Genomic DNA, 22,646 nt, shown 5'->3' on the forward strand with positions numbered 1-22,646 from the left:
AAGACAAACGTCCCAGTACTTGGCATTGAGTATGCATTCACTCTTGGCACTTCTGGCTGCCCTCGACTAGATTAAGAAAAGCACGTTTACTCTAGCATGCTAAGGAATTTTCTACAGTTTCAATAACAAATAAACATTTCATTTATAGTGAATGCTCTTTGTTTGATCAGGTATTTTATTACCTGAGTTGTTATTATAATCTTTTACTTATTAATGCAGGCACTTAAGCAATATCTATAATACAGTATTTTCTTATATAATGCCAATCTTCCCTTTCTTAGTATAAAAAGGTAAAGGTAAAGGCCCTCCCGTTGATCGTCGATGTGCTCGAGCGGGCCCAGTAACGTCTCCATTGGAGACTTTGTTGTTACTGTGTCTGGCATATCGAATACTCTCGGTAGCTTGCCGGGCTCTCCGAGAGGGGCGGAGGAATCGAACTCGGGTCGGCCATGTTGGCCGCTTGTAAGGCGAACGCCCTACCCGCTGTGCTATCCTCCAGCCCTTTATTTCTTAGTATAAAACACCTTTATTTTTATAGGCCTATTCATATTTTTGCCTAAAATTTTTCTTGTCTTCATTCTTACTAAATTTTACTTTTACCTATTTCATATAAATTTTAAAATTTATGGACTGAAGTGATAGCACAGCGGTAGGGCGTTTGCCTTGCACACGGCCAACCCAACTGACCCGGGTTCAATTCCTTCGCCCCTCTCAGAGAGCCCTGCAAGCTACCAAGAGTATCTCACCCACACGGGAAAGCCTGGCAAGCTCCCTGTGACATATTTGATATGCCAAACACAGTAACAAGTCTCACAATGGAGACGTTACTGGGCCTGCTCGAGCAAATCGAAGAACAACGGGAGGACAGTGACAGTGACATTAGCACAGATTTATTCCTAATTATTTTTAATGTATAATTTTAAATATATATACCTTTAAAATTAAATATACAGTTTTGAAAAAATTTTACTTTCTCAACATATCACTGATTCATAATTTTGTGGAATCCCAGAAGATAAGCTCTATTCATCTACATGTGTGTAGGTGTCACCATTTCAACAATTAAAAGAAGAGAGCAATCTCTCCCATATGAGATTTTTTAAAAAGATAATAACAGAACAGCAAATGGTCAAAATAATCAGAACTGAAGATTTTGTCTATATAACTGAACTTACATTGTGGACATAACTTGGGAGGTGTTCTTGGGACTCTGGTGGTGAAAAGTGGGTTTTTTGGTGGTAGATGTGGTATTGAAAAGATGTATGCATGAAAAGTATGATTAACTGTATTGTAAATCCCAGTACCTCAATAAAAATGGTGTATATATGGTATGTATATAAATTATATGTATATAAATTATATGTATATAAATGGTATAGGTAATGGTATATTATATATTTATATTTTATATTACATTATATAATCTATATACAACATTTTTTGTGTGAACCACAACTGGCTGTGCATAGGGCTTACCTCTGCCTCTGCACTCTACACTTAGCGATCACTCCTGTTGGGCTCAGGGGACCATATGAGGTGTCAGGGATCCAATATGGGTCAGCTACCTGCAAGATGAGTACCTTATTCACTGTACTATGTCTCTGGCTCCTGGAGCTAACGTGCTTTCCCAAATACCTACTCCAGAGTTCAGAGAGCTAGCTCAGTGGGCTGGAGCTCATGCTTTGCATACAGAAGGCCTGGGTTTGATGCCTAACACAGCATGATCAACCCAAGGACTATCAGAGAATACTTTCCAATTCCTGAGCTGGAGGAGCCCCTGAGCACCGTCAAGTGTTGCCCAAAACACAATAATAAAATAAAGAAAATGAAAAAGCAAATACCTACTCTGTTTTCAATAAGCTGCATGACCTTGACAAGTCACTTTGATCTCTCTGTATCTCAATGTCTTTATCTGTAAAGCAGGAATAATAACAGTGTCTACCTCTTAGAGCTGTTATAAGCATTAAATGAGTTAACACGTATAAAGTGCTTACTTGGAACATGAAATCTTCCTTAAGTGTTACTGTTATTATAGTCTTTACGAAGATAGTACCTAAAACTGATTCTTTCCACAAATGAATAATTTACTCCCGATACTTAAATTTTAATGCACAACATCTCTCAGAAATTTCATAAGTTCTGCAGTCTATTTTTGGAAGGTCAGCTTGTTGGTGTACTCCAGTATCAAACAGTTGAACTGGAAATCTGTCCTGGGCCGCCTGCTCATTCGACACTTACCTGTTATTTCTGTAAGTGCTACTTAGATGCTGATGACTTCCAAGTATATCCTTTTCCCAGACCTCTCTTTTGACCTCCAGATTCAGCTAAACAGCTATCTACTTGGTATTGCCTAACCTATGGCACTACAGACTTTTCATGCCTGAAAAGAATCCTATCTATCTTCTACTTCCCTAGGAGAGATAGATACTTCCTTAGAGTAGCGAAAGGTGAACACTGTATTCAAGCACACAAGACAGAACCCTGACAATCATGCTACATGTCTCTCACCCCTTTGCTCATTGCATCTGACTGATCTATCTGATTCTATCTCCTACAAGTAATTTCTGATTTATAACATTAATAACTGATCCCACCTCCTAGAAATAGTTTCTAATTTATCCCTCCCTCCCTAACCCTACTGCCATTACCTCTGTATCAATTAAAGCCATGACCCTGGATCAGTAAAAGCGATATGATTTCTTTGTCTTATTTGTTTTCAAAAGATTTTTTACTGAATCACTGTGAGACAGACCCTTACAAAGCTGTTCATGATAAGGTTTCAGTCATACAATGCTCCAACACCCATCCCTCTACCACTGTACATTTCCCATTACCAACAGTGCCCCCAATTCCATTCCCATCACCCCCCCCCCAGCCTGCCTCCAGGTGCCGGCCACTCTCGGTCTCGCTTGTGGTCTGGTCTCTCTCTCCTTTTGGGCATTGTGGTTTGCATTACCAGTACTAAAAAGTTATCATGTATATTGTATATACCTTTACCTACTTTTAACACTCAGTTATTGTCCAGTGTGATCATTTCCAGTTATTAATGTCATACTGGTCCCTTTTCTATTTTACCTACCCCCCGCCCTCCCTTCCCACACACACACTTGTGATAGATTGCAACCATTGACCAGTCCTACTAGATCCTGTTTTCCCTACTAGATCCCTGTTTTGACTTGGATATTAGTCTTCTACTATGTATTTTTATATACCACAAATGAATGCAAAAAGCCAAATACACATTCTTCTCCAATGCACATGCAACATTTTCCAAGATATATCACATTTTGGGCCAGAAAACATACCTCAGTAAAATCAAGAAGGTAGAAATTGTATCAACTAAATTTTCAGAACATGATGCACTGAAAATGGAAGTTAGTCATACACAGAAACTGAGAATCTAATTAAACACCTGGAAATAAAACAGCTCATCACTGAACAGCCAGTGGGTTCAAGAGAAAATCAGAGAAGAAATGCAAAGATTCCTGGAAAAAAATGAGAATGAGGACATGCTCTACCAGAACTTGTGGGACACAGCTAAAGTGGTGTTAAGAGGAAAATTTATAGCACTGCAACTATTTATCAGGAAGAAAGAAAGGGTCCACATAAATAACTTGACTTCACAGCATAAGATCTTAGAAAAGGACCAACAAAAGGAGCCCAAACCAGGCAGAAGGAAAGAAATAATAAAACTTAGAACATAAATTAACGACATGGAACCCCCCCCCAAAAAAATCCAAAAGATCAATGAAACCAAGAGCTGTTTCTTTGAAAAAAAAACAAGATTGATAAACCTCTAGCAAGACTCACAAAGAAACAGAGAGAGAGAGAGAGAGAGAGAGCGAGAATCTTAATAAACCAAATCAGAAGTGGAAAGGGGAACATCACAACAGAAACCAAGGAAATTCAAAGCATCATCAAAGATTACTTTGACAGTCTGTATGCCATGAAACAAGGGAACCTAGAAGAAATGGATAAATTCATGGATTCCTGTAATCTCCCAAGGCTGAACCAAGAAGACTTGGAATACCTGAATAGACCTATCACATCAAGGAAATTGAAAGATAATCAAAACTCTTCCGCAAAATAAAAGCCCAGGTCCAGATGGATTCACTAGTGAATTCTTCCAAACCTTTAAAGAGGATCTAATGCCAGTCCTTTACAAGCTTTTCCAAGAAACCGGAGAAACAGAAACACCCCCAAAGTTTCTATGCAGTACATATAACCCTGATACCAAAAGCAGACAGACACCACAAAAAGATAAAATTACAGGCTGATATTCCTGATGAACACAGATGCAAAGATCTTAAACAAAATAAAAATATTAGCAAAGATCCTCTAAGATCTTTGCCTTACTTTTAATTTGTATCCCTTGTTCCATACTACATCCTATAGCCAGAGCAATCTTCTATAATGCAGATCTTCACCCAGTTGTTCACTGACTTTAAGTGCATTCACTGCTCCCCAGAATCCCATGAATAAAGTCCAAACACCCATGTGTAACAGAGACACAGCCTTAGGCTACATTATCAAGAACTTAGCTACTTTTCCATTTACCTATTACAAAGATTCTCATATCTTACATTCTTACTGAACCAAATTTTTGGTATTTCTAGAACATCATTATGCTTTCACCAGTCTTTGGGCTTCCCTATGTCCACCTTATACCCTCACCTCATTTATATTAGCAAAACTTTAGTGATTTTTCAAGAATACTTGATTTTTATTCTCATTCTACTCTCATTCCTTCCTAAGTTCCTAGACAGACTTGGGTGTTTCTTCCTCTACACCTGCTTTCCATCATGCTTACCTCTTTTACAATCATTATCACTTCACATTATACTTGACATGCTACCTTTTAGATTCTCAACCACTCAATCTGCAAGTCCCTTGAAGCCAGGGCCATTTCCTATTTATCTCTCTATACTTACTGTATAGCCAGTGCATGACATGAAATGTCCCCAACAATTTGATCATTTGCAGTCCATTAATACCTCAACTCTCTCTCTCTCTCTCTCTCTCAGCTGAGGAATTAATTTATCTTTCCTCCACCATTTAGCTATAATGAACTTTCTTCATTAAATATCCCTGATTAAGATTTCCCCCCTCTAATCACTTTTTCATTTTCTCATGTCCACAGTTTGTAGAAGACTCCTTCAAAAAAATTCCAAAATGAACAAACAAAAAACTCCTTCAAAAATGTGCTCTAATGACTCATTATTATTTCATATAGCTGGACTATCCTAAAACATTTAAATTTACAGAATTGTGATGAATTATTTCAGGAAATTTTAAATGTTTTAGGATAGTCCAGCTATATGAAATAATAATGAGTCATTAGAGCACATTTTTGAAGGAGTTTTTTGTTTGTTCGTTTTGGAATTTTTTTTTGAAGGAGTCTTCTACAAACTGTGGACATGAGAAAATGAAAGAGTGATTAGAGGGGGGAAATCTTAATCAGGGATATTTAATGAAGAAAGTTCATTATAGCTAAATGGTGGAGGAAAGATAAATTAATTCCTCAGCTGAGAGAGAGAGAGAGAGAGAGAGAGAGAGTTGAGGTATTAATGGACTGCAAATGATCAAATTGTTGGGGACATTTCATGTCATGCACTGGCTATACAGTAAGTATAGAGAGATAAATAGGAAATGGCCCTGGCTTCAAGGGACTTGCAGATTGAGTGGTTGAGAATCTAAAAGGTAGCATGTCAAGTATAATGTGAAGTGATAATGATTGTAAAAGAGGTAAGCATGATGGAAAGCAGGTGTAGAGGAAGAAACACCCAAGTCTGTCTAGGAACTTAGGAAGGAATGAGAGTAGAATGAGAATAAAAATCAAGTATTCTTGAAAAAAATCACTAAAATTTTGCTAATAAAAATGAGGTGAGGGTGTAAGGTGGACATATGGAAGCCTAAAGACTGATTTCCTGAAATCATTCATCACAATTCTGTAAAGTTAACTTTCTGAATGTAAAGAGAGCTCAAAGGGTTTAAGGGCTTGCTTGCCATGTAGGAGGCCCAGGTCCTATCCCCAGCAACACAGGGCTCCCAAGTACTACAAGAGAAATGAGCCAGGCTACCCATCCACCCCCAATACATAGATCTGCACCGGGAGTAGTCCCAGAGAACCACTGGGTGTGGCCCCAAAACAAAAAAAAATAAATTAATTGTATGTTTTGTGCCCCACGAACAGTGCTTGGGGCATACTCCTAGGTCTGTGCTGAAGGCTCACTTTCTATCGTGCTCAGGGTATCATATGCAGTGCCAGAGGTCTGAAGTTGGGTGGTTTGCCTCCAAGACAAGTGCATTCCCAACTGTACTATCTCTGAAACACCCATTTTCACACTCAGAGATGCAATCCAACATTGATTCTTTCTTTTCCCAAACCAAATATCCTTGCAGTGAGTAATAGGGACAAAAAAGGGAGACTATCAAGTCACCTCAGTTTGAACTCTACAAAAAGGACTTCTCTAAGTTGTTGAAGCTAAATCTGGTAGCAAGACAGAAACTGAAATTCTTCAAACTAAGGAAATATCCCCTTCTGTCACAATACATCTCCTTTTCTTCTTTCTTAATACTATAGAGCAATGCTCTACTGCTGAGTGAAATTAATCAGAGGAAGAGGCAAAAATATAGAATGATTGCATTCATTTGTCGGATATAAAAATGGCATGTGAATAATATTCAAAGAAAGAAGGCCAAGGAGGACTCGTCCATGGTAGGAAGCTTGCCACCAAGAGGGAGGGGGAATGTAGTTAGGACAGAAAAGGGACCACTATGACAATGATAGTTGTAAAGGATCGCTCTGGACAAGAACTGAGTGCTGAAAGGAGGTAAAGTGATATCCATGATACAATTTCAGTAACAGTATTCTAAACCACAGTGCCTAAGAGGAAAACAGGAGAGAGAGAGAGAGAGAGAGAGAGAGAGAGGGAGAAAGAGAGAGAGAAGAAAAGTGTCTGCAATAGAGGCAGGAGTTGGGATAGGCAGAGGGAGGGGAGTGGGAGAGAAGCTGGGGACAGTGTTGGTGTGAAATGTGCACTGGTGAAGGGATGGGTGTTCAAACATTGTATGACTGAAACTCCATCATGAGCAACTTTGTAACTGTATATCTCACAGTGATTCAATAAAAAATAATGTGTTTTTAAAAGGTTTGAGATGAGGGGCTGGAGAAAGCTCAGCTATGGAGGACAGATGCAAGTAAGTGTCAGGACTCAAGTTCAAACACTAGCACTGACTGCCACCCTAACCCACCCCAGGCAAGGCATCCTCAGGTTCTAGCACTGACTCCTCATTGGCTGAGTATCGCAGCAATTGAACCCTGATGCCCCCATTGTGTTACAGATGTTCTGGAGGAGAAAAGAGGCAATGTACAAAATGTTTGTGAAAGTGTTTGAATATGCCCAGTGCCCAGAAACGGAATACAAGACCAAGTAAGTAAAAACGGAAGGGCAGTACTACACTTATTTTTGCTGTCTACAGTGAATGCTGCATTCTAAATTACTATCTAGAGTGTATGCTGCATTTTAAATACTGCTCCTTCTGATTGGATATTGTTTTTTCTCCATCTAGACTAGAAGCCCCTGGAGGCCATGAATCCTCTACATTTACGTTTATACCCCTAGACTGCCCATGAAAATGGCTGCATAGTGTTTCTTCAAGAAATGGAATTGGGCTGGAGCGAGCGCACAGTGGGTAGGATGTTTGCCTTGCATGTGGCCAACCTGGGTTCAATTCCTAGCATCCCATATGGTCCCCTGAGCACTGCCAGGAGTAATTCCTGAGTGCATGAGCCAGGAGTAACCCCTGTGAATCACCATGTGTGACCCAAAAAGCAAAACAAAAAAAAATGGAATTGATCCACTGAATACTAGGTACCTGACTCTTTCCTGCCCTCTTGGTATTTTTTCAGTAATGCTTATTATTCACAAAACCATGCTGTCTTGGGCACCAAGAGGAAATATCCATCTGATGGTATACATTTTCCCTTGGCTATGCATTAAACAGAAATTTCCTTTGGAAATGTAAACAGAGGATGCCTGATGAGAGAGGACAAAGAACTATATATAGAGCTCAAGTACCAAGAGTAGAAAGGTCACAGTGTGTCCTTCCTTATCCAGACTAAAGACATCTCCAGACCATTCTCTCCAGCTCCAAGAAATTACTGCCCAACTGCCTACCTCAATTTTTAAAGCTGGGTTGCAACTCTAAGAGGATGCATTGCCATAGTATTCAGTTAACAAATTGGTAGTGATCCTAATCTCTGTCTCTGTAATAATAGGAAGAGTGCAGCTTTGTTTACTTTCAGAGGAGAATAGAGAACAAGGGGAATTAAAAAAAAGGAGAGGGAGACAGTATTTATGGTCCCTTTATGAAAAGCCAATCTGTGACAAAAACATTTGCAGACAATAAGGAAGTAGAACAGGTTTGGCAGGAAAAATAACCTATTCCAGTCTTCTCATAAGAGCCTTTGCTAGTTATCCTCCACCCCGCCCAATGTGAAATGCCTGATTTACATTGTGAATATAGTCATTCCCTAAAGAAAAACCTGTTTCTTAAAAAAAACAAAAAAACAAAAAAGGCCCAACTCACCCTTCAGTATCTGGCTGCCAAGACTGATAGTATTCGATAGTGTATTTCATTTTACAATATATACATATATATATTATATATGCATTTATGAGTCTCAAGTTCCTTCCTAAACTGCATCTCTAACCCTGGGGCTTGTCCTGAAACCTTTTGGACATACAGGCTCTGTGTTGAATGAATATAATGAGTACCCTGGATTCACCCTGTTATTATGGGGAAGTTAAGGGCACATCTCTAATCTTTCCTAAGAGTCAATGTCATAGAGAATTGTCATGGTCTTCCATAAATCATCCCATTTAGCCCAAATCAACAACAGGCTCTACACTGAATAAAGTATGGAGTGAACTCCCAAAACTAAACTAAACTCCCATGTGTAACCCTTGATATGCAGCAGTGTCTCCCAATTCTTTCCCAATTCCCAAAAGCAAATTAATTGTTTACGTTTCCTGCATGCATGTCTCTACATCAGGGTGGATTTGTGTTAAATATAACTCACTGAAAGAAGATACTGTGCTCTACACAGATTTCTTTATACCCTATACAATATCATGCATAAAGGTCAGTAATAGGTGACCTTTAACGTAACCAGAGCAGACAGTGATCTATGCAACACAATTTAATAAGCATCCTTAAGTGAGACACCTAAACGAGTCATTTGTTGGTTCATCATGGAGCTGTTCTTTCTTCCTACTTTGTTCATATTTGGCAGTACTGTGTCATCTCCTCAAGGCTCAAGGAGTAACACTAATTTCGGACAGGCAATACTAATATTGTGTTTTATCTAAAGGGCCAAAATGAGTCCATCTTTATTCACACAATGACACACTGTTTTATGAGAGTATCTCTTTGAGATGGAATTTATAATGGTTTGATTGGTGCAATGGTCGGGAAAAAGCTGGAACAGAGCTATGTTTGGGTTGGACTGGCCAAAGTGATGAAGCTCCCTGGGGTGGGAGGATAAGATTTTATGAGGTCCCAAAGTGAATACACAATGAAAATAAATTGCTTACTTTACTATTTTGTCTGTAATAGTACTATTTTGCTTTATATCTCATAGTCTTTTTCATGATAATGAAGATGATTATGATTTCTAATCCTTATTTTTATTCACTTTTAGCTATTGCACCAACCTCAATCATGCAAATTCTAAACCAAACAATCCCTTATCTTGTCTCCTTATAATACTCCTTTGTTTTTTCATGTAAGTTTCTTACTCCTAATCCAGTAACATAATCAGAAGCTTTAATAGATGAGACACAGAGGGCTTCTGATTAGCTGAAAACCACTCTAAACTGTCTTCTGTTTTGTTTCTCCCCTGTTGGGAAAGATGAGATGGTCCAGAGAAAGAAATAGAGAAAGTAACCATTCAGAGAATTGTGAACTATGATATCAGGAAAAGCACTGAAAGCCATGTAGTCCATTCAAACACTCATTTTATAAATAAGGACACTGAAGCTGTGAGGCTGAGTAACTTAATCAAGTTCACAACACCAGTTAGTTAATGGCAAAGTCAAGTCTAGGACCCACTTTTCCAACTCACATTCCAGTTTCTAGAACTGACATTTCTAACTCACTTCCACATTCTTTATACTCCATATTCTTTTTTCCAAACATCCCTATTCAATAGAAATATCATAATCTCACAACAGAGCACCACTGATATCCCATGCATTACAAATAGCACCACTCTCTCCCACAAATGTAATAGTAGCAGGAATTAAACCATTAATAGAATGCTCTATGAAAAAAGAAACTTTAACAAATCCAGTGCTTGTAGATATCCAAGGAAAGGTAGGGTGAGGAGGGGTAATGAGAGTGGTTACTTATGTAAGAGAATTCTTGGCCTTATAAGAAGATTCTCCACACTGTCTGAATCAGAACTCTTCAGGTGGGATTAAGAGATTGAATCTTAACAAAATTATTCTGCTGTTTAAAATAGACCTAAGTGAGTATACATATATATATATATAATTACAAACATTTTTATTCAACAGTCTCATGAGGATTCCCATAACATTTTAATTGATCCCTTTAAATCATAACATGGTTGCTTCAACAAAAATCAACATAGATTCAAGTGCTATGGCCAAAGTTTCATGATCTTGAGAAATATCTTTCTTTTAAAAAAAAAAACCTTATGTCTACTTAAGATATCAATTTTTTCATAAGCTTTGCTCTGAGATGATAGTGAGAACAACTGCTGAAAACCTGATAGTATATAACACTTTATCATTGACAGCTTTAACAGAGATACCAATTACTGATGACAGAATAATTAATTGGAAAGACGATAGTTGGTGACCAGATAAGGTACCAGGAGACAAAGGAAGGAGAGGCTAGGAAGCAGAGAATCAGTTCTGACAAGGCTACAGAAACACTATGAAATGGAATGAACTTCACCCTACCCAAGGATCCACAATTTATAGCTTTCCCATGACACCCCAGCAATTTAAGTGAGTTAAAATATCCAGCTTGGTGAAAGAAGAAAAATATTTTATATCTGATTATTATATTATTTGTTCTTCGTAAAGGAGAAGGGATTGCTCCAGTACGGCTACCACCTCCCACCTCCAGACCCCTCACGACTGCCCATCTGTTTGTTGTTTAAACAACAGCTATCTTCCAGTTTTCTTGGAATACACACATCCTAAATAAATGTGACTTCTTAGAACTACCATTTTTCACTCTAAACGACTGAGCTTACAGTCTGGGAAAACTCAAATACCCCTAGCCCAAGCTCATCTAATGCACATCTTCTGAAAGAATCCCACATATTTATTACATACCTCAACTTGCTGGCAGATTTGAATTAGTTTGGCCATTTGATTTTCTAATTCACTGTTGCGCTTAACCAGGTTGGTAAGGTTCATCTCCAGAGTTTGCTGTCATCATAGAGAGTTGTGGAGCCAGAGGAAAACCAAAAAAAAAAAAAAAAAGGAAAAGAAGAAATATTTAGTTAGCCTGGAAGCAAATGTCATGTGGAAATCATCATTCGGTTAAAATGTGTTTTAGTTTCACTGAACACTTACAATGGGATAAACAATGATATAGGTTCTAATAAATAACATTTCATATTTACTCCACACTGACATTTTTGCAGAAAAGGTGCAGTTGATGATGTTTGAGTTATAGTAATTTGATGACATTAGAGCATTTTTGTGTTTCTTATAGTTTTTTAAATTTGTTTAAGTCAAGGTTTCCCACTATCCAAAAGGAAATTATAAGCCAAAAAGGGGATAAAGTGAAAAAGAAACTACCATTACTTTATGTGGAAGATACCAAAGTATACCTAGTCCCCCCGCCCCCAAATAGCTTACTGGGTCATATCAAATGACAAACAAAACCTAAACCACTAACATATAGTAAAGCAGATATGATAAATGCATGACCTGTATAAAACAGCTTTTAGAAAAGCAAATTCGTGCGGCCATTCTCAGTGCTGAGGGTATGCACTGCCTCTGGAACTGCTGCCTCAAAACCGATACTGAACACTAAATATAAGTGGCAAGGCTGGAGAGATAGCAAGGGTTAAGGCATTTGCCTTGAGCTTGCCTTGCTTGCATTAGACACCTCCTAATGTCTCCCAAGAACCACCCCTGAACACAGAGCCAGGAGTAAGTCCAATGGGTGTGGCTCACCAATCCCGCACCAAAATGAAGTGGCATGTTATAGTCAGTACCTCATTTTGCCCTCATAAGAGTCCTTTGACAAAAGGGAGAGTATTATTCTCTCTTAAAGAATCACTGGTTGCCAGACACTATGCAAAGTAATTTAATATAGCATTGTAGCACTGTCCTCCCATTGTTCATCTATTTGCTTGAGCGGGCCCAGTAACATCTCCTTTGTGAGACTTGCTGTTACTGTGTTTGGCATATCGAATACGTCACAGGTAGCTTGCCAGGCTTTGCCGTGCGGACAAAATACTCTCAGTAGCTTACCGGGCTCTCCGAGAGGGGTGGAGGAATCGAACCTAGGCGGACCAGGTCAGCCGTGTGCAAGGCAAACGCCCTACCCGTTGTGATATTGCTCCAGCCAATTTGACATATACCATGTAATCATCAGAATGACACATGAAGTAGATGAGAGTGGGCTAGTGTTGTGCAAAGTCAGATAATTAGTATATAGCTAAGGTAGGACAGAAACCCAAAACCCAGGTCTCGAGCCTCAGTCACAGCTTTATCCCCGCAGTCCATGGTTTCTGCAGTTCCTTTATTTTTGTTTCACTTTCTTTTTGGAGGAGGTGGGGTGGTGGCTGGGACATACCTGATGGTGCTCGGGGGCTACTCTTGGATATGTGTTCAGGAGAAGACCTCTAGAACTGTTTGGGGGATCACATCTGGTACCAGGGATTGAATCAGGGTTATCTGCATGAAATGCCCTTTACCCCCTATATTATCACTCCTGCCTCCTGTTGTTCTTTTGTTGACTATGCATTTATCAATAGGTTCCTTGAGAGAAAAGATAACATTTTAAATGTGGCATTTGTAGGGGACAGAGAGATAGTACATAGGGTAAGGCTTTGCATGCAGCTGACCTGGGTTTGATTCATAGCACTCCATATGGTCCCCAAGCCCACAAGCATAGTCAAAAAGTAAACCCTGGGCACTGATGGGTGTTGCCCAAAGGCAAGCAACGAACAAACAATATACATGAATTTTATCTAAATCTAGCTTTGTAAGCTTCCTTCCGTGGGTACCAATTCACAATATTCAAAACTTCAAGTCACACCTTATCAAGACAGAATTTGCAGTGCTTGCAATTACCTTCTGATATACAGATCCTTAAGATATACATTAGAAACATTTTGTAAATCTAACATAACATCATACTCAAAGCACAGTGTATTTTTAGCTGCTTCTCCTCTAAGACTACTCAAATACCAAATACCCATTTCTCTCTTTCACTACCTCTACACCCCAGAGCCTGTAATTCCTCAATTTCCTAACCCTTTCTCCACTAACATTCTTTCCCTCGGTCCTGTTGATTGCTTCATTGCTGTTTACATACTTCCTATGATTGGTAATTGTTCAAAGTTCAGGGATAAAACAGGAGTTGAGGCATTTGCTTTGCATTCAGCTAACCCTGGTTTGATCCGCAGTACGGCATATGATGATCCTCCAAGTGTCACCAGGAGTGACTCCTTGAGCCAGGAGTCAGCCCTGAGCACCATTAGGAGTGACCTAAAAACAAACAAGCATGTGAAACATGCAAAACAGCTTCTGGTTTTGGCAGAGGGAGGGAAAGGGGCATGAGGATGTGAGAGAGGTTGGAAAGAGAAAGAACTCATGTAATTGACCCTATCTGTGGTTTCTTAATATCCTTGTCCCCTAGATCTATCTCAGAGAATGTATTTCCATGGATATATGGTCTTTCAGGCTATATAGCATTTCACTTACTTTCAAATTGGATTATGAAACCAGCTTAATTTTGCTTCCCTTCTTGCCAGACACATCTTGGTTTCCTTAACTTTGTTCTTATGAAAGTGGTTTTTCACCATTGATTCTATTTTTCTTAGCTTGAGGGAAACCTCTCCCTTGCCATTCTTTATATCCACCCTTATCTCAACCAGTGGCTTTCTCCTTAGCAACAACAGAGAGAGGGTAAAACGAAGGGCAGCAATCATTGACTTAGACATGATCTCTAAGGCAAACAGACAACTGGGGGGAAAGAACATAGCAGTTCAAGATTTCCTATAAAAATAGGCATTCAGCATTTACTCTGCTTAAGATGAAGTAAACTCAAAGAGAAAAGAGCAGATGAAATTTGATGGGTTCTGCAGGATAACTAGGATTTTAATAGAGATGGTAGGTGTTTCAAGCACAAGGAATTCCAAGAGAAAAGTAAAAATGGATAAAGCATAGTATATGTTCAGGACAGTAAGTGTGAGTTCGTCTAGAAATGAGGTTGTAAGAGAAAGAGGCTAGAGGGCTGGAGCAACAGCACAGAAGGTAGGGCATTTGCTTTGCACGCGACCTACCCGGGTTCGATTCCCAGCATCCCATATGGTTCCTGAGTGCCACCAGGAGTAATTCCTGAGTGCATGAGACAGGAGTAACCTGTGTGCATCGCTGGGTGTGACCCAAAAAGAAAAAAAGATGGGGGGGGGGGGCTGGGCAGACAAGCTGGAAATAGAGAAAAGGGCATTGTCATGAAAGTCTGGGATGCCTAGGTGAGGTGTTTGTGCCGATTTTTTTAAGCAGTGGGCTTACTAAAGGTTTCTGAGCAAGGTGGTGACATAATCAGGGCTACATTTAGGAGATCAACCAACCAATAATATGTGGGGCTGGTTCAAACAGAGAGCCCGGGGGGCAGGGACTCTGGTTAGAAGGAGGATACAATCTTCAGGGCAGTTAGTTGGTAATGCAAGTCTGGGCTAATCTAAAAGAGTAATCAAGAGAACCCTGTCTCAGGAAAGGATTTGTCACTGTCAAATATGCAGAGAGTGCAAGAAATATGAAGACTGATAAAAGACAGCTGGATTTGGTAATTAAAGGTCATTGGGAACCTTTGTGAACGGTGTTTTTACTTCAGGAAGAGTTCTAAAAGCAGAAGCCAAATTCGAACGGGGTTAAGATGAACAGCAGTAAGTGACAAGCAGTGTAGGCTGCAAGTCTGGACACCTCAAATATTTTGCTGTGAAGTGGCCATGAGAGAGCTGGAGTTTGAGGAAAGGGCCCAGCTTCTGTTAAGAGAATGAACAACAGCCACAAGCTTGGTCAGTCTGTGATTTCTTCTAGCAGATTGCTCCCATTCCAAAAATCTATGGAAATCCCCGGGGTTTCAAAGGACTGTATTGGCATATTACAGAAACACAATGAAGATTTATGAGCACAGAGCAAATATAATATTAGAAATATGCATTTCAAGCTGCAAAGTGTTTCTGTTCAAACATTCCACTGAGAGAATGTTTTCTAACAAGAACATGCAACCTGTTGCAACACTTGTCACGGAATTGATATCTTATACATAATTCATAGAGCAGAGCAGGACTGAGATCCCTGCTGTGTGTTCCTCATTTATGGCCCAGAACTCAGACTCTCAGCTTCTGTAAAGCCACTGAAAACAAAAATTAGGGCTGAACATATAATTTGGGAGCTGGTTAGACTATGGACCTTGGGTTGCCATTAAAAAAACGATGGCAACTGGCTATTTCACTCAGGCCCCCTAGCAATTTTCCAAATGCCAGCACATTTTAACAACACAGAACTAAAACTGACAAGATGACTCTAATTTCAACCTTACTTCATTAATATGAAAATGCTTTGAAAAATAAATCTTTGCCTAATGAAAACACCATCTGTTGATGGCTTTTTGCCACTGTTTTTCTTATGAGACATAATTTGAGGAAAACACCGAACATTTACTTACTCACTTCCTGTTCATTTACAAGGAATTAAAGCCTCCTCTCAAACTGGAATTGATTCTCAATAATGAGCATATGCAAAGGGAAGCGGAGAATTGAAGCAATTACGCAGTCAATTTCCTCACCTTACCTTATATCTCGAACTGACAAATAATTTAGAACTAGAAATTCTAGGCTACTCTAAGTTTGAATGATTTCATCGATTTGACCAAGCAGTTCTCTTGCCTGTCCTGTGGCTTAGTAAACAAAGAAGATATTTGGATATGTACACGTGTGTGTGTATGTGTGTGTGTGTGTTCCTGTATAAAATCTAATGCAAAACTTGTGGTGCAAAATGAGTTGCGGTAGTGCTATTTAGGTTGGAAAAATTGGCTGGTTCTGCTCTTTTCCTGTACGGTCCAGCTGGGCCGGGTTCCCTCTGTCAAGTTAGTGCAGCTTTCTCGGAAGACTTGAACCATGCCAGTGGAAGAGCCAAAGTGGCAGGGCCGATTGGAATGGAGATATGTGTAGGGAGGAAATGAGGACAGGAGGTTGGCAGAGGGAGCAGGATGAAGCTCCCATTTCCTGCTGTAGGAAGTTACCTCTTCAGTGTTTCCCGTATGAGAGAATTAGTGAAGCCATTTAAGCTATGAAACACTGAGACCCTCTGCACCCCCTAGATGACTGCATCATTATAGCTCTCATAAAATAGCAGATGTGTCTAAACAGCACATTGTGAAGGAAGATTTGGCTGATTTGCCTAATTGAGATTTCATTGAAAAGACCTGACTTAACTAAATTGGCAGTCTACACTGATTCCCTTCTTCCCCAAGTTCCACTTCATCTGTGTCCTATCTAAGCAGCTTCTTTTGGGTTCTGTTATACCCTTCCCAGAGGAAACTGTTTTGCCATTTCTGAGAAAGCCAGATAACAGGCTATTCTTCTTCCAGACAGCAGCCCATAAAAAGAAATGGCTTCTCTAACCCTTTCAAATAATTGCTGTCCTTGTTTTTATTCCTCTAGACACAGCTTATTTCAGGTAACTTCCTCCTTGGCCGCTTCAAGAAATCTAGTTATACATCAAAACATCAACTCTTCATTAAAGCAAGAGAAACCTCCTCCTCAGGCAAGGCTGGGCCATAATCTCCATTCCTCTGTAAGGGCCATGTGATCCACACATTGACAAACATACTTATACACACACCTATGTGACACAGCATATTTGAAGCCTGAAAGATATGCAGCCATTTCTGTTTGTTCTATTGAACCCCTGGTACTGCCCAAGAAAGCCTGTATTTTTATTTTTTTTATTTTTGCTCACTAAAAGGTACGTGGAAGGAGGCTAAGGTCACAGTACAGTGGGTAGGGCATTTTCCTTTCATGGGGCCAACCCGGGTTTGATTTCCAGCATTTCATATGGTCCCCGGAGTACCACCAGCAATAATTCTTGAGAGCAAATCCAGGAGTAATCCCTGAGCATCGCTGGGTGTGGCACAACACAAAAATATAAATAAAAATGAAATTGCAAAGTATACAGGAACCTTACCTAAAAGGAAAGATTCCCCCAACTGTTTTGATGTGGGAATTAAACCTTGAGAGATGGCAGCAAAATGGGAAAGAGTAGGAACAAGTGAAAGGCAGAAAGAAAGGTCAACACACCCCCAACCTAGTCTTCTCAACCAACTACACCTTTGAAAAGAATCTTATCCAATTACCTCACTGCTAGTCTTTGACATGCTCTTTTTTGACATCCTGTCTACTCAATGATCTTTCCAGCTCTCCCAATGGCCAGTAGCCAAAAATCTTAGCCTACTTTGGGGGTCACTTCTGCCTTCTTTTTTTAACTGCCTGTCTTAAAATACCCACTTTGCTTTTGCTTCAGTCTGTCACTTTATGTATCAATTACATATGGCCTTTCAACAACAGAACACACCATCTGGTCCACAAACTGAAGCCCACACCCTTATGCCTGAGTTTATTCCTTTCCCAAACATTTATTTGCTGTTGCATAGACATAGACAACATGCCATGATGAGATGCAGGTGACAAACTAGATGTCCAAGATGTACTCTGAGAATGTCGGAGTGTAACCGTATCGAGTCAGGTGAAACAGATTGCTACCCTCCTCTTTCCTGAAGTTTCTGCACCCACCTAATCATCAAGCCCACACATCCCCAGTTTCCTTACCAGGAATGTGACACAAACCATCAACACTCTTTTTCCCCCTCTCTTCAGCGGCATAGTAGTTTGATCTCTGCTCTAAATGTGTAAATTTTTATTTGATTCATTTAAAAGAAAGCTGGTACTAAAAATGCAATCCCATGTTTATTTTGACAGCACTCAGCACAGTAAGCCAAAACCAACTCTACTTTTCCTGAAGACCTCACTATTGAATCCCACTTGGACTATTCATTTCTCAGTTCCTGTCATCATATACAGCCTCTTTTAGTCTCCCTCCTCCCAGATCACTAGTGCTCTCAAGCTCAAGCTTGGGTCCCCATTCAGCTCACTGCTACATAGCTCTACCTCCACGCTAAAGTCGAGGACACACAAATCTACGTTTCTGTCCCTTATCTTTTGGTCATCATTGAGAAGAAAGGTTCAATCCTTCTAGAACACACATCATTTAGTTTTCACAGTATTCCCATGCTTTTTCTCCAAAGATGTGAATAATTTTCTATTGACTAGAGCAGTTTCTGCTCTTATCCAGCCCTGCTTCCCAGTGGGGTTTCAAAAAACCCATCCACAAACTCTTTCCGTGCCCCTCCTATGCGCTCTCCCAACCCTCTGTGTTGTCATGGTCATAGACTTGCTATCTGACATATGTTTCCCTATTTTCCTGTTTCCCCACATTACACTAAGACTCCACCAGAGTCAGGACTGTGCAGTCTGTATTATTATAACCCCAACATCTCTCCTGGTGCTTGGCAACTAACAGGTTTTCAGTGTTTGATGAAAGAGCAACTGTTGAATAATCCACATCAAAATGCACATCTAAAGTGAAATCATCTTACCAAAACTTCTAGCTCCTTCCTAATCTTCCCATTTCTTCTTCCATATCACATTTTCAAGATACTCCTATTTAAAAACCAGTGTGCATTATCTTCTGTTTATCATCTACAGGCACCATAGTCACTCATCAACTCCTATAACTTCACAATCTTTGTCATTCACATTTTGTTCCAATTTAATACTCTTCTCCAATAAATTCATTCATGAATCCCTGTTCTTGAGCTGATAAACTAATTTTGCCAGACACTTCCTCTGTACTTCAAAGCATCCCAAACAACCTCTATCATGATACTTACCACACTGAACTAAAATGTTCAATGTACTCCATTCTTTCTCTTTCTCCCTTACTAAGCTCAAAGCAACACACGGCAGGCACTGTGCATTATTTCCTATGCTCCCAGCTTCACCACATTTAAAAAATATTTTCATGCTTTTAAAAAAATAACGTTAATTAATTATTTGGAATTTTGTGTTTTGGTTGTTTCTCTGTTTTATTGAATGTTAAATGGATGAAAGATTCCCTGATGTAAATCCTTGATGGTACCATTTAAGTTATTGTCTGTCCTATCCTGGAGGGGAGATTAAGAACATTATTACCTCATTATGTCAACCTTTTATGAACTTGAATGTCATTATCACATATTCCCCTTTAAGCTTTGCTTTTCTGGGTCCAATAATTCTTGTTTCCTTAATCTTTCCTCACCTGTATTATATTTCAGTAATATGTTCTTTTGCCCAATAATAACAGAAAGGATTTTTATCCACCCAAGAACAAACTCTGAGTCAACATTTTGTAAATTGTTCTCAGACTCTTAGCTCCTTTCAGATGTTGATAAGGAAAAGATTTGGGACAAAAGAATTAGAAGCAGAAAGATGAAAAATAGGTAATTGGGCTATTTTCTTGCTAAACTTGCTCTCAAACCTAAAAAAGAGTAGAGAATATCTTCTAAAACATAGTCCTATTAATAATGTCTGTGAACAAAGCCCGGGAAACAATACAACTGTTGGAGAAATAAAAGGGGTAGTGGCTGGAGTGAAAATCCAGCTGGTAGGGCATTTGCCTTGCACACAGTTGACTGAGGTTCGATCCCCGGCATCCCAAATGGTCCTCCAGAGCACTGCCAGGAGTAATTCATGAGTGCAGAACCAGGAGTAAGCACTGAGTATTTCTGGCTGTGACCCAAAAAGCCCCCCCAAAAAGGGCTCAAATGACTCAGTACCCAGTTTAAACAGAGATGGAATTTAAAAATATATTTCACTCTTTACACGTACACACTAAACACATTCAGATTCATGTATACTATGGTAATGAAAGCCAAGTCTAATAAGCAAGAATGATTTTAAGATTGTAGGTTGGGGACCAGAGAGACAGTACTGTGGGCTGGGCATTTACTTTGCATGTGTCTGACCTTCAGTTGATCCCTGATACTGCTCTCCCAGCCCAGTCCGGAGTGATTCCTGAGGGAGGAGCCAAGAGTAAGCTCTGTGCACACCCAGGTGTGGCACACAGCAGAAAAAAGTCATGAGTTGAAATCTAATTCAGATGAGAACCTCTGTGTTTGATACTGTCCTCCACCCCATAGACACACCCACCACTATCATCACCATAGGTTCGAAAAGGCATATTTGCTTTTAAATGTTTTACCATTATATTTAACTATTGCGATTTATTGCCTAAGTGAACAAGGATGAGAAGTAATTTTTTTGTAGCCTCACCTCTAATAACCCATCCTAGCCTCCATTTTTTTTCAAATCTTAAGAATACCTGATCTGACTCGTTTCTCAGAGCAATCCCTGGTGTCAGGACAGATTCTACTGGGAGCAGGCACAGAAAGCTTGCCTTACAATCATGGCCTCCTCATGCCCAACTTATCTACAGTTATGCCACAGATGATTAACACAGACACTGTTCTCACACACAGTGACACTCATTCACAGATATACTAAAACATATACACAGTCATTCTCAACCACTCATTCAGGCAGACACACACAGACGCATATATAGTGACACAGACATATGTATACAAACGTGTCCCCTTTCAACCCAGACTCTCATAAAGATATTTTTCTTTCTTTCGTTTATAGTCATACTGGTTCAGAAATAGTCTGATGCCCATTGGTAGATAATTTGAGAGGGTATCTGTCTAAGCCAGACAGAAGTGGGTGTCAAGTGGGTGAGTAGACAAATAACTGAGAGAAGGTGGTGGCAGAGTGAGAATGGGTGGGTGGATGACAGAGTGACTGAGTAGGAAAGACAAGTAATCAACTATGATAACATTCTAGAATATCATATTTTCCAACCTGTTAACTCTTATGGTGGCTTTCCTTTGAACATTATCTAAGTCTCCTATCTCCCTTATCTTTAGCAATGCCTCAGTCTCTCTTCATGTATGTCTATGTGTTTTACTTTCCCATAAGAAAAACTTTACTTTAGTGCCAGGTAATATTTTATAATAATCTGAGATGTAAATGTAACTGCAGTTACATTTGTATTTGTAGTAATGAATTTGTGGAAATGTAATGAGAAAATGAAAATGTGCTTGTTTATTCCTTTCAGGAAATTCCTCTGTTCCCCTGGTTTTCATCAGCTATATTTTTGGCAGACCATGGGCATGGAAATGTGAAGACATCACTCTCAAAGAGAATTATAATAATCACATCTGATTTATATAGATGTCACCATAGGGTTGGAAAATCCAGCAATCAAATTGAATAGGCACTTAAAATGAAGGACATGCCATGCTTTTGCTAACACTCAGGTTTTTTTTAAAATAGTACCAGTAGTTCACAGGAATTTTTTTCAGACTTAGAAAGTATTCACTATGGCCAGATAGATTTATATCTCATGAAATGACAACCAAAGCCACCTTTAGACACTGGTATACTTCCCTTCCTGCAAATCCATTCAAAAGACTGGGCTTATTTGAACTTTTGGAGAACAAACTATGTGTACAATAACTAAGGAGGCTACTGAAAAAGGAAAGGTATTATACCTGGTCTCAAAAGAATTTACAGCATAGCTGGGGTGTGACAGAGTGGCCTTGTGTGGATTCAAGTATACGTTAAAGTACAGATAGAATTCCTGAGCAGGCAAGAGCAGAGCACCACTGAAAAGGATGAGTCAGAAAAGAGAACAGTAGTTTTAGCAGACAAAAAGCTAGTCTGAGCAGACAAAGGTAGCCTTCTTGAACATGGTAGGGAGAAAAGATAGAAGGGCAGTGTGGCAACCATAGTGAAGACCTTAGAGAATCAAGTTGAGATCTGGCATCAATAGAGAGGCACTGAAATATGACATCTTTCTACAAAAATAGCATTTATTAACTAAAATAATAGTAATCTTATTTGAGGGGGAACTTGTCACAATGAAAATTCTAAAGTATGTAAAAGCACATTTATAGAAATGCAGCAAGCAGCATGAACAAAAATAAATATTGGGACTAGTATGTGAAAAAAGAGGAAGTAGAGAGAAGAATTACTTTGACATGCCTTATTACAATAATTGTCTTGAACACAATTATACTTCTAATTTAAAAAATAACCTGCTAGTGGCCTTCTAAATGGCATGCAGGTAGACCAGACAAGTAAATAAAGATAATAAAATACATGAAGAATCACAAGCCCAGCCAGAGACAGTGCTCAAAGTTTTGACCACATGCTTTGCCTACTAGAAGCCTGGGTTCAATTCTCAGCAGTTCATGGT

The 22,646-nt window shown here is 39.4% G+C and overlaps 1 protein-coding gene across 1 annotated transcript in view; it reads right to left on the reverse strand.

The window, feature by feature from the left end:
• The window catches only part of MID2 (midline 2), a 111,423-nt gene that overhangs the window by 84,476 nt on the left and 4,301 nt on the right, over positions 1-22,646 (reverse strand). The window contains exon 2 of the mRNA XM_056125774.1: positions 11,376-11,471. Coding sequence (XP_055981749.1) covers positions 11,376-11,471 — 96 coding nt within the window. The remainder of the gene's footprint in view (positions 1-11,375; positions 11,472-22,646) is intronic.

The sequence above is a fragment of the Sorex fumeus genome, unplaced genomic scaffold (assembly GCF_029834395.1).
Source record: "Sorex fumeus unplaced genomic scaffold, SorFum_2.1 ptg000058l, whole genome shotgun sequence".
Taxonomy (NCBI): domain Eukaryota; kingdom Metazoa; phylum Chordata; class Mammalia; order Eulipotyphla; family Soricidae; genus Sorex; species Sorex fumeus.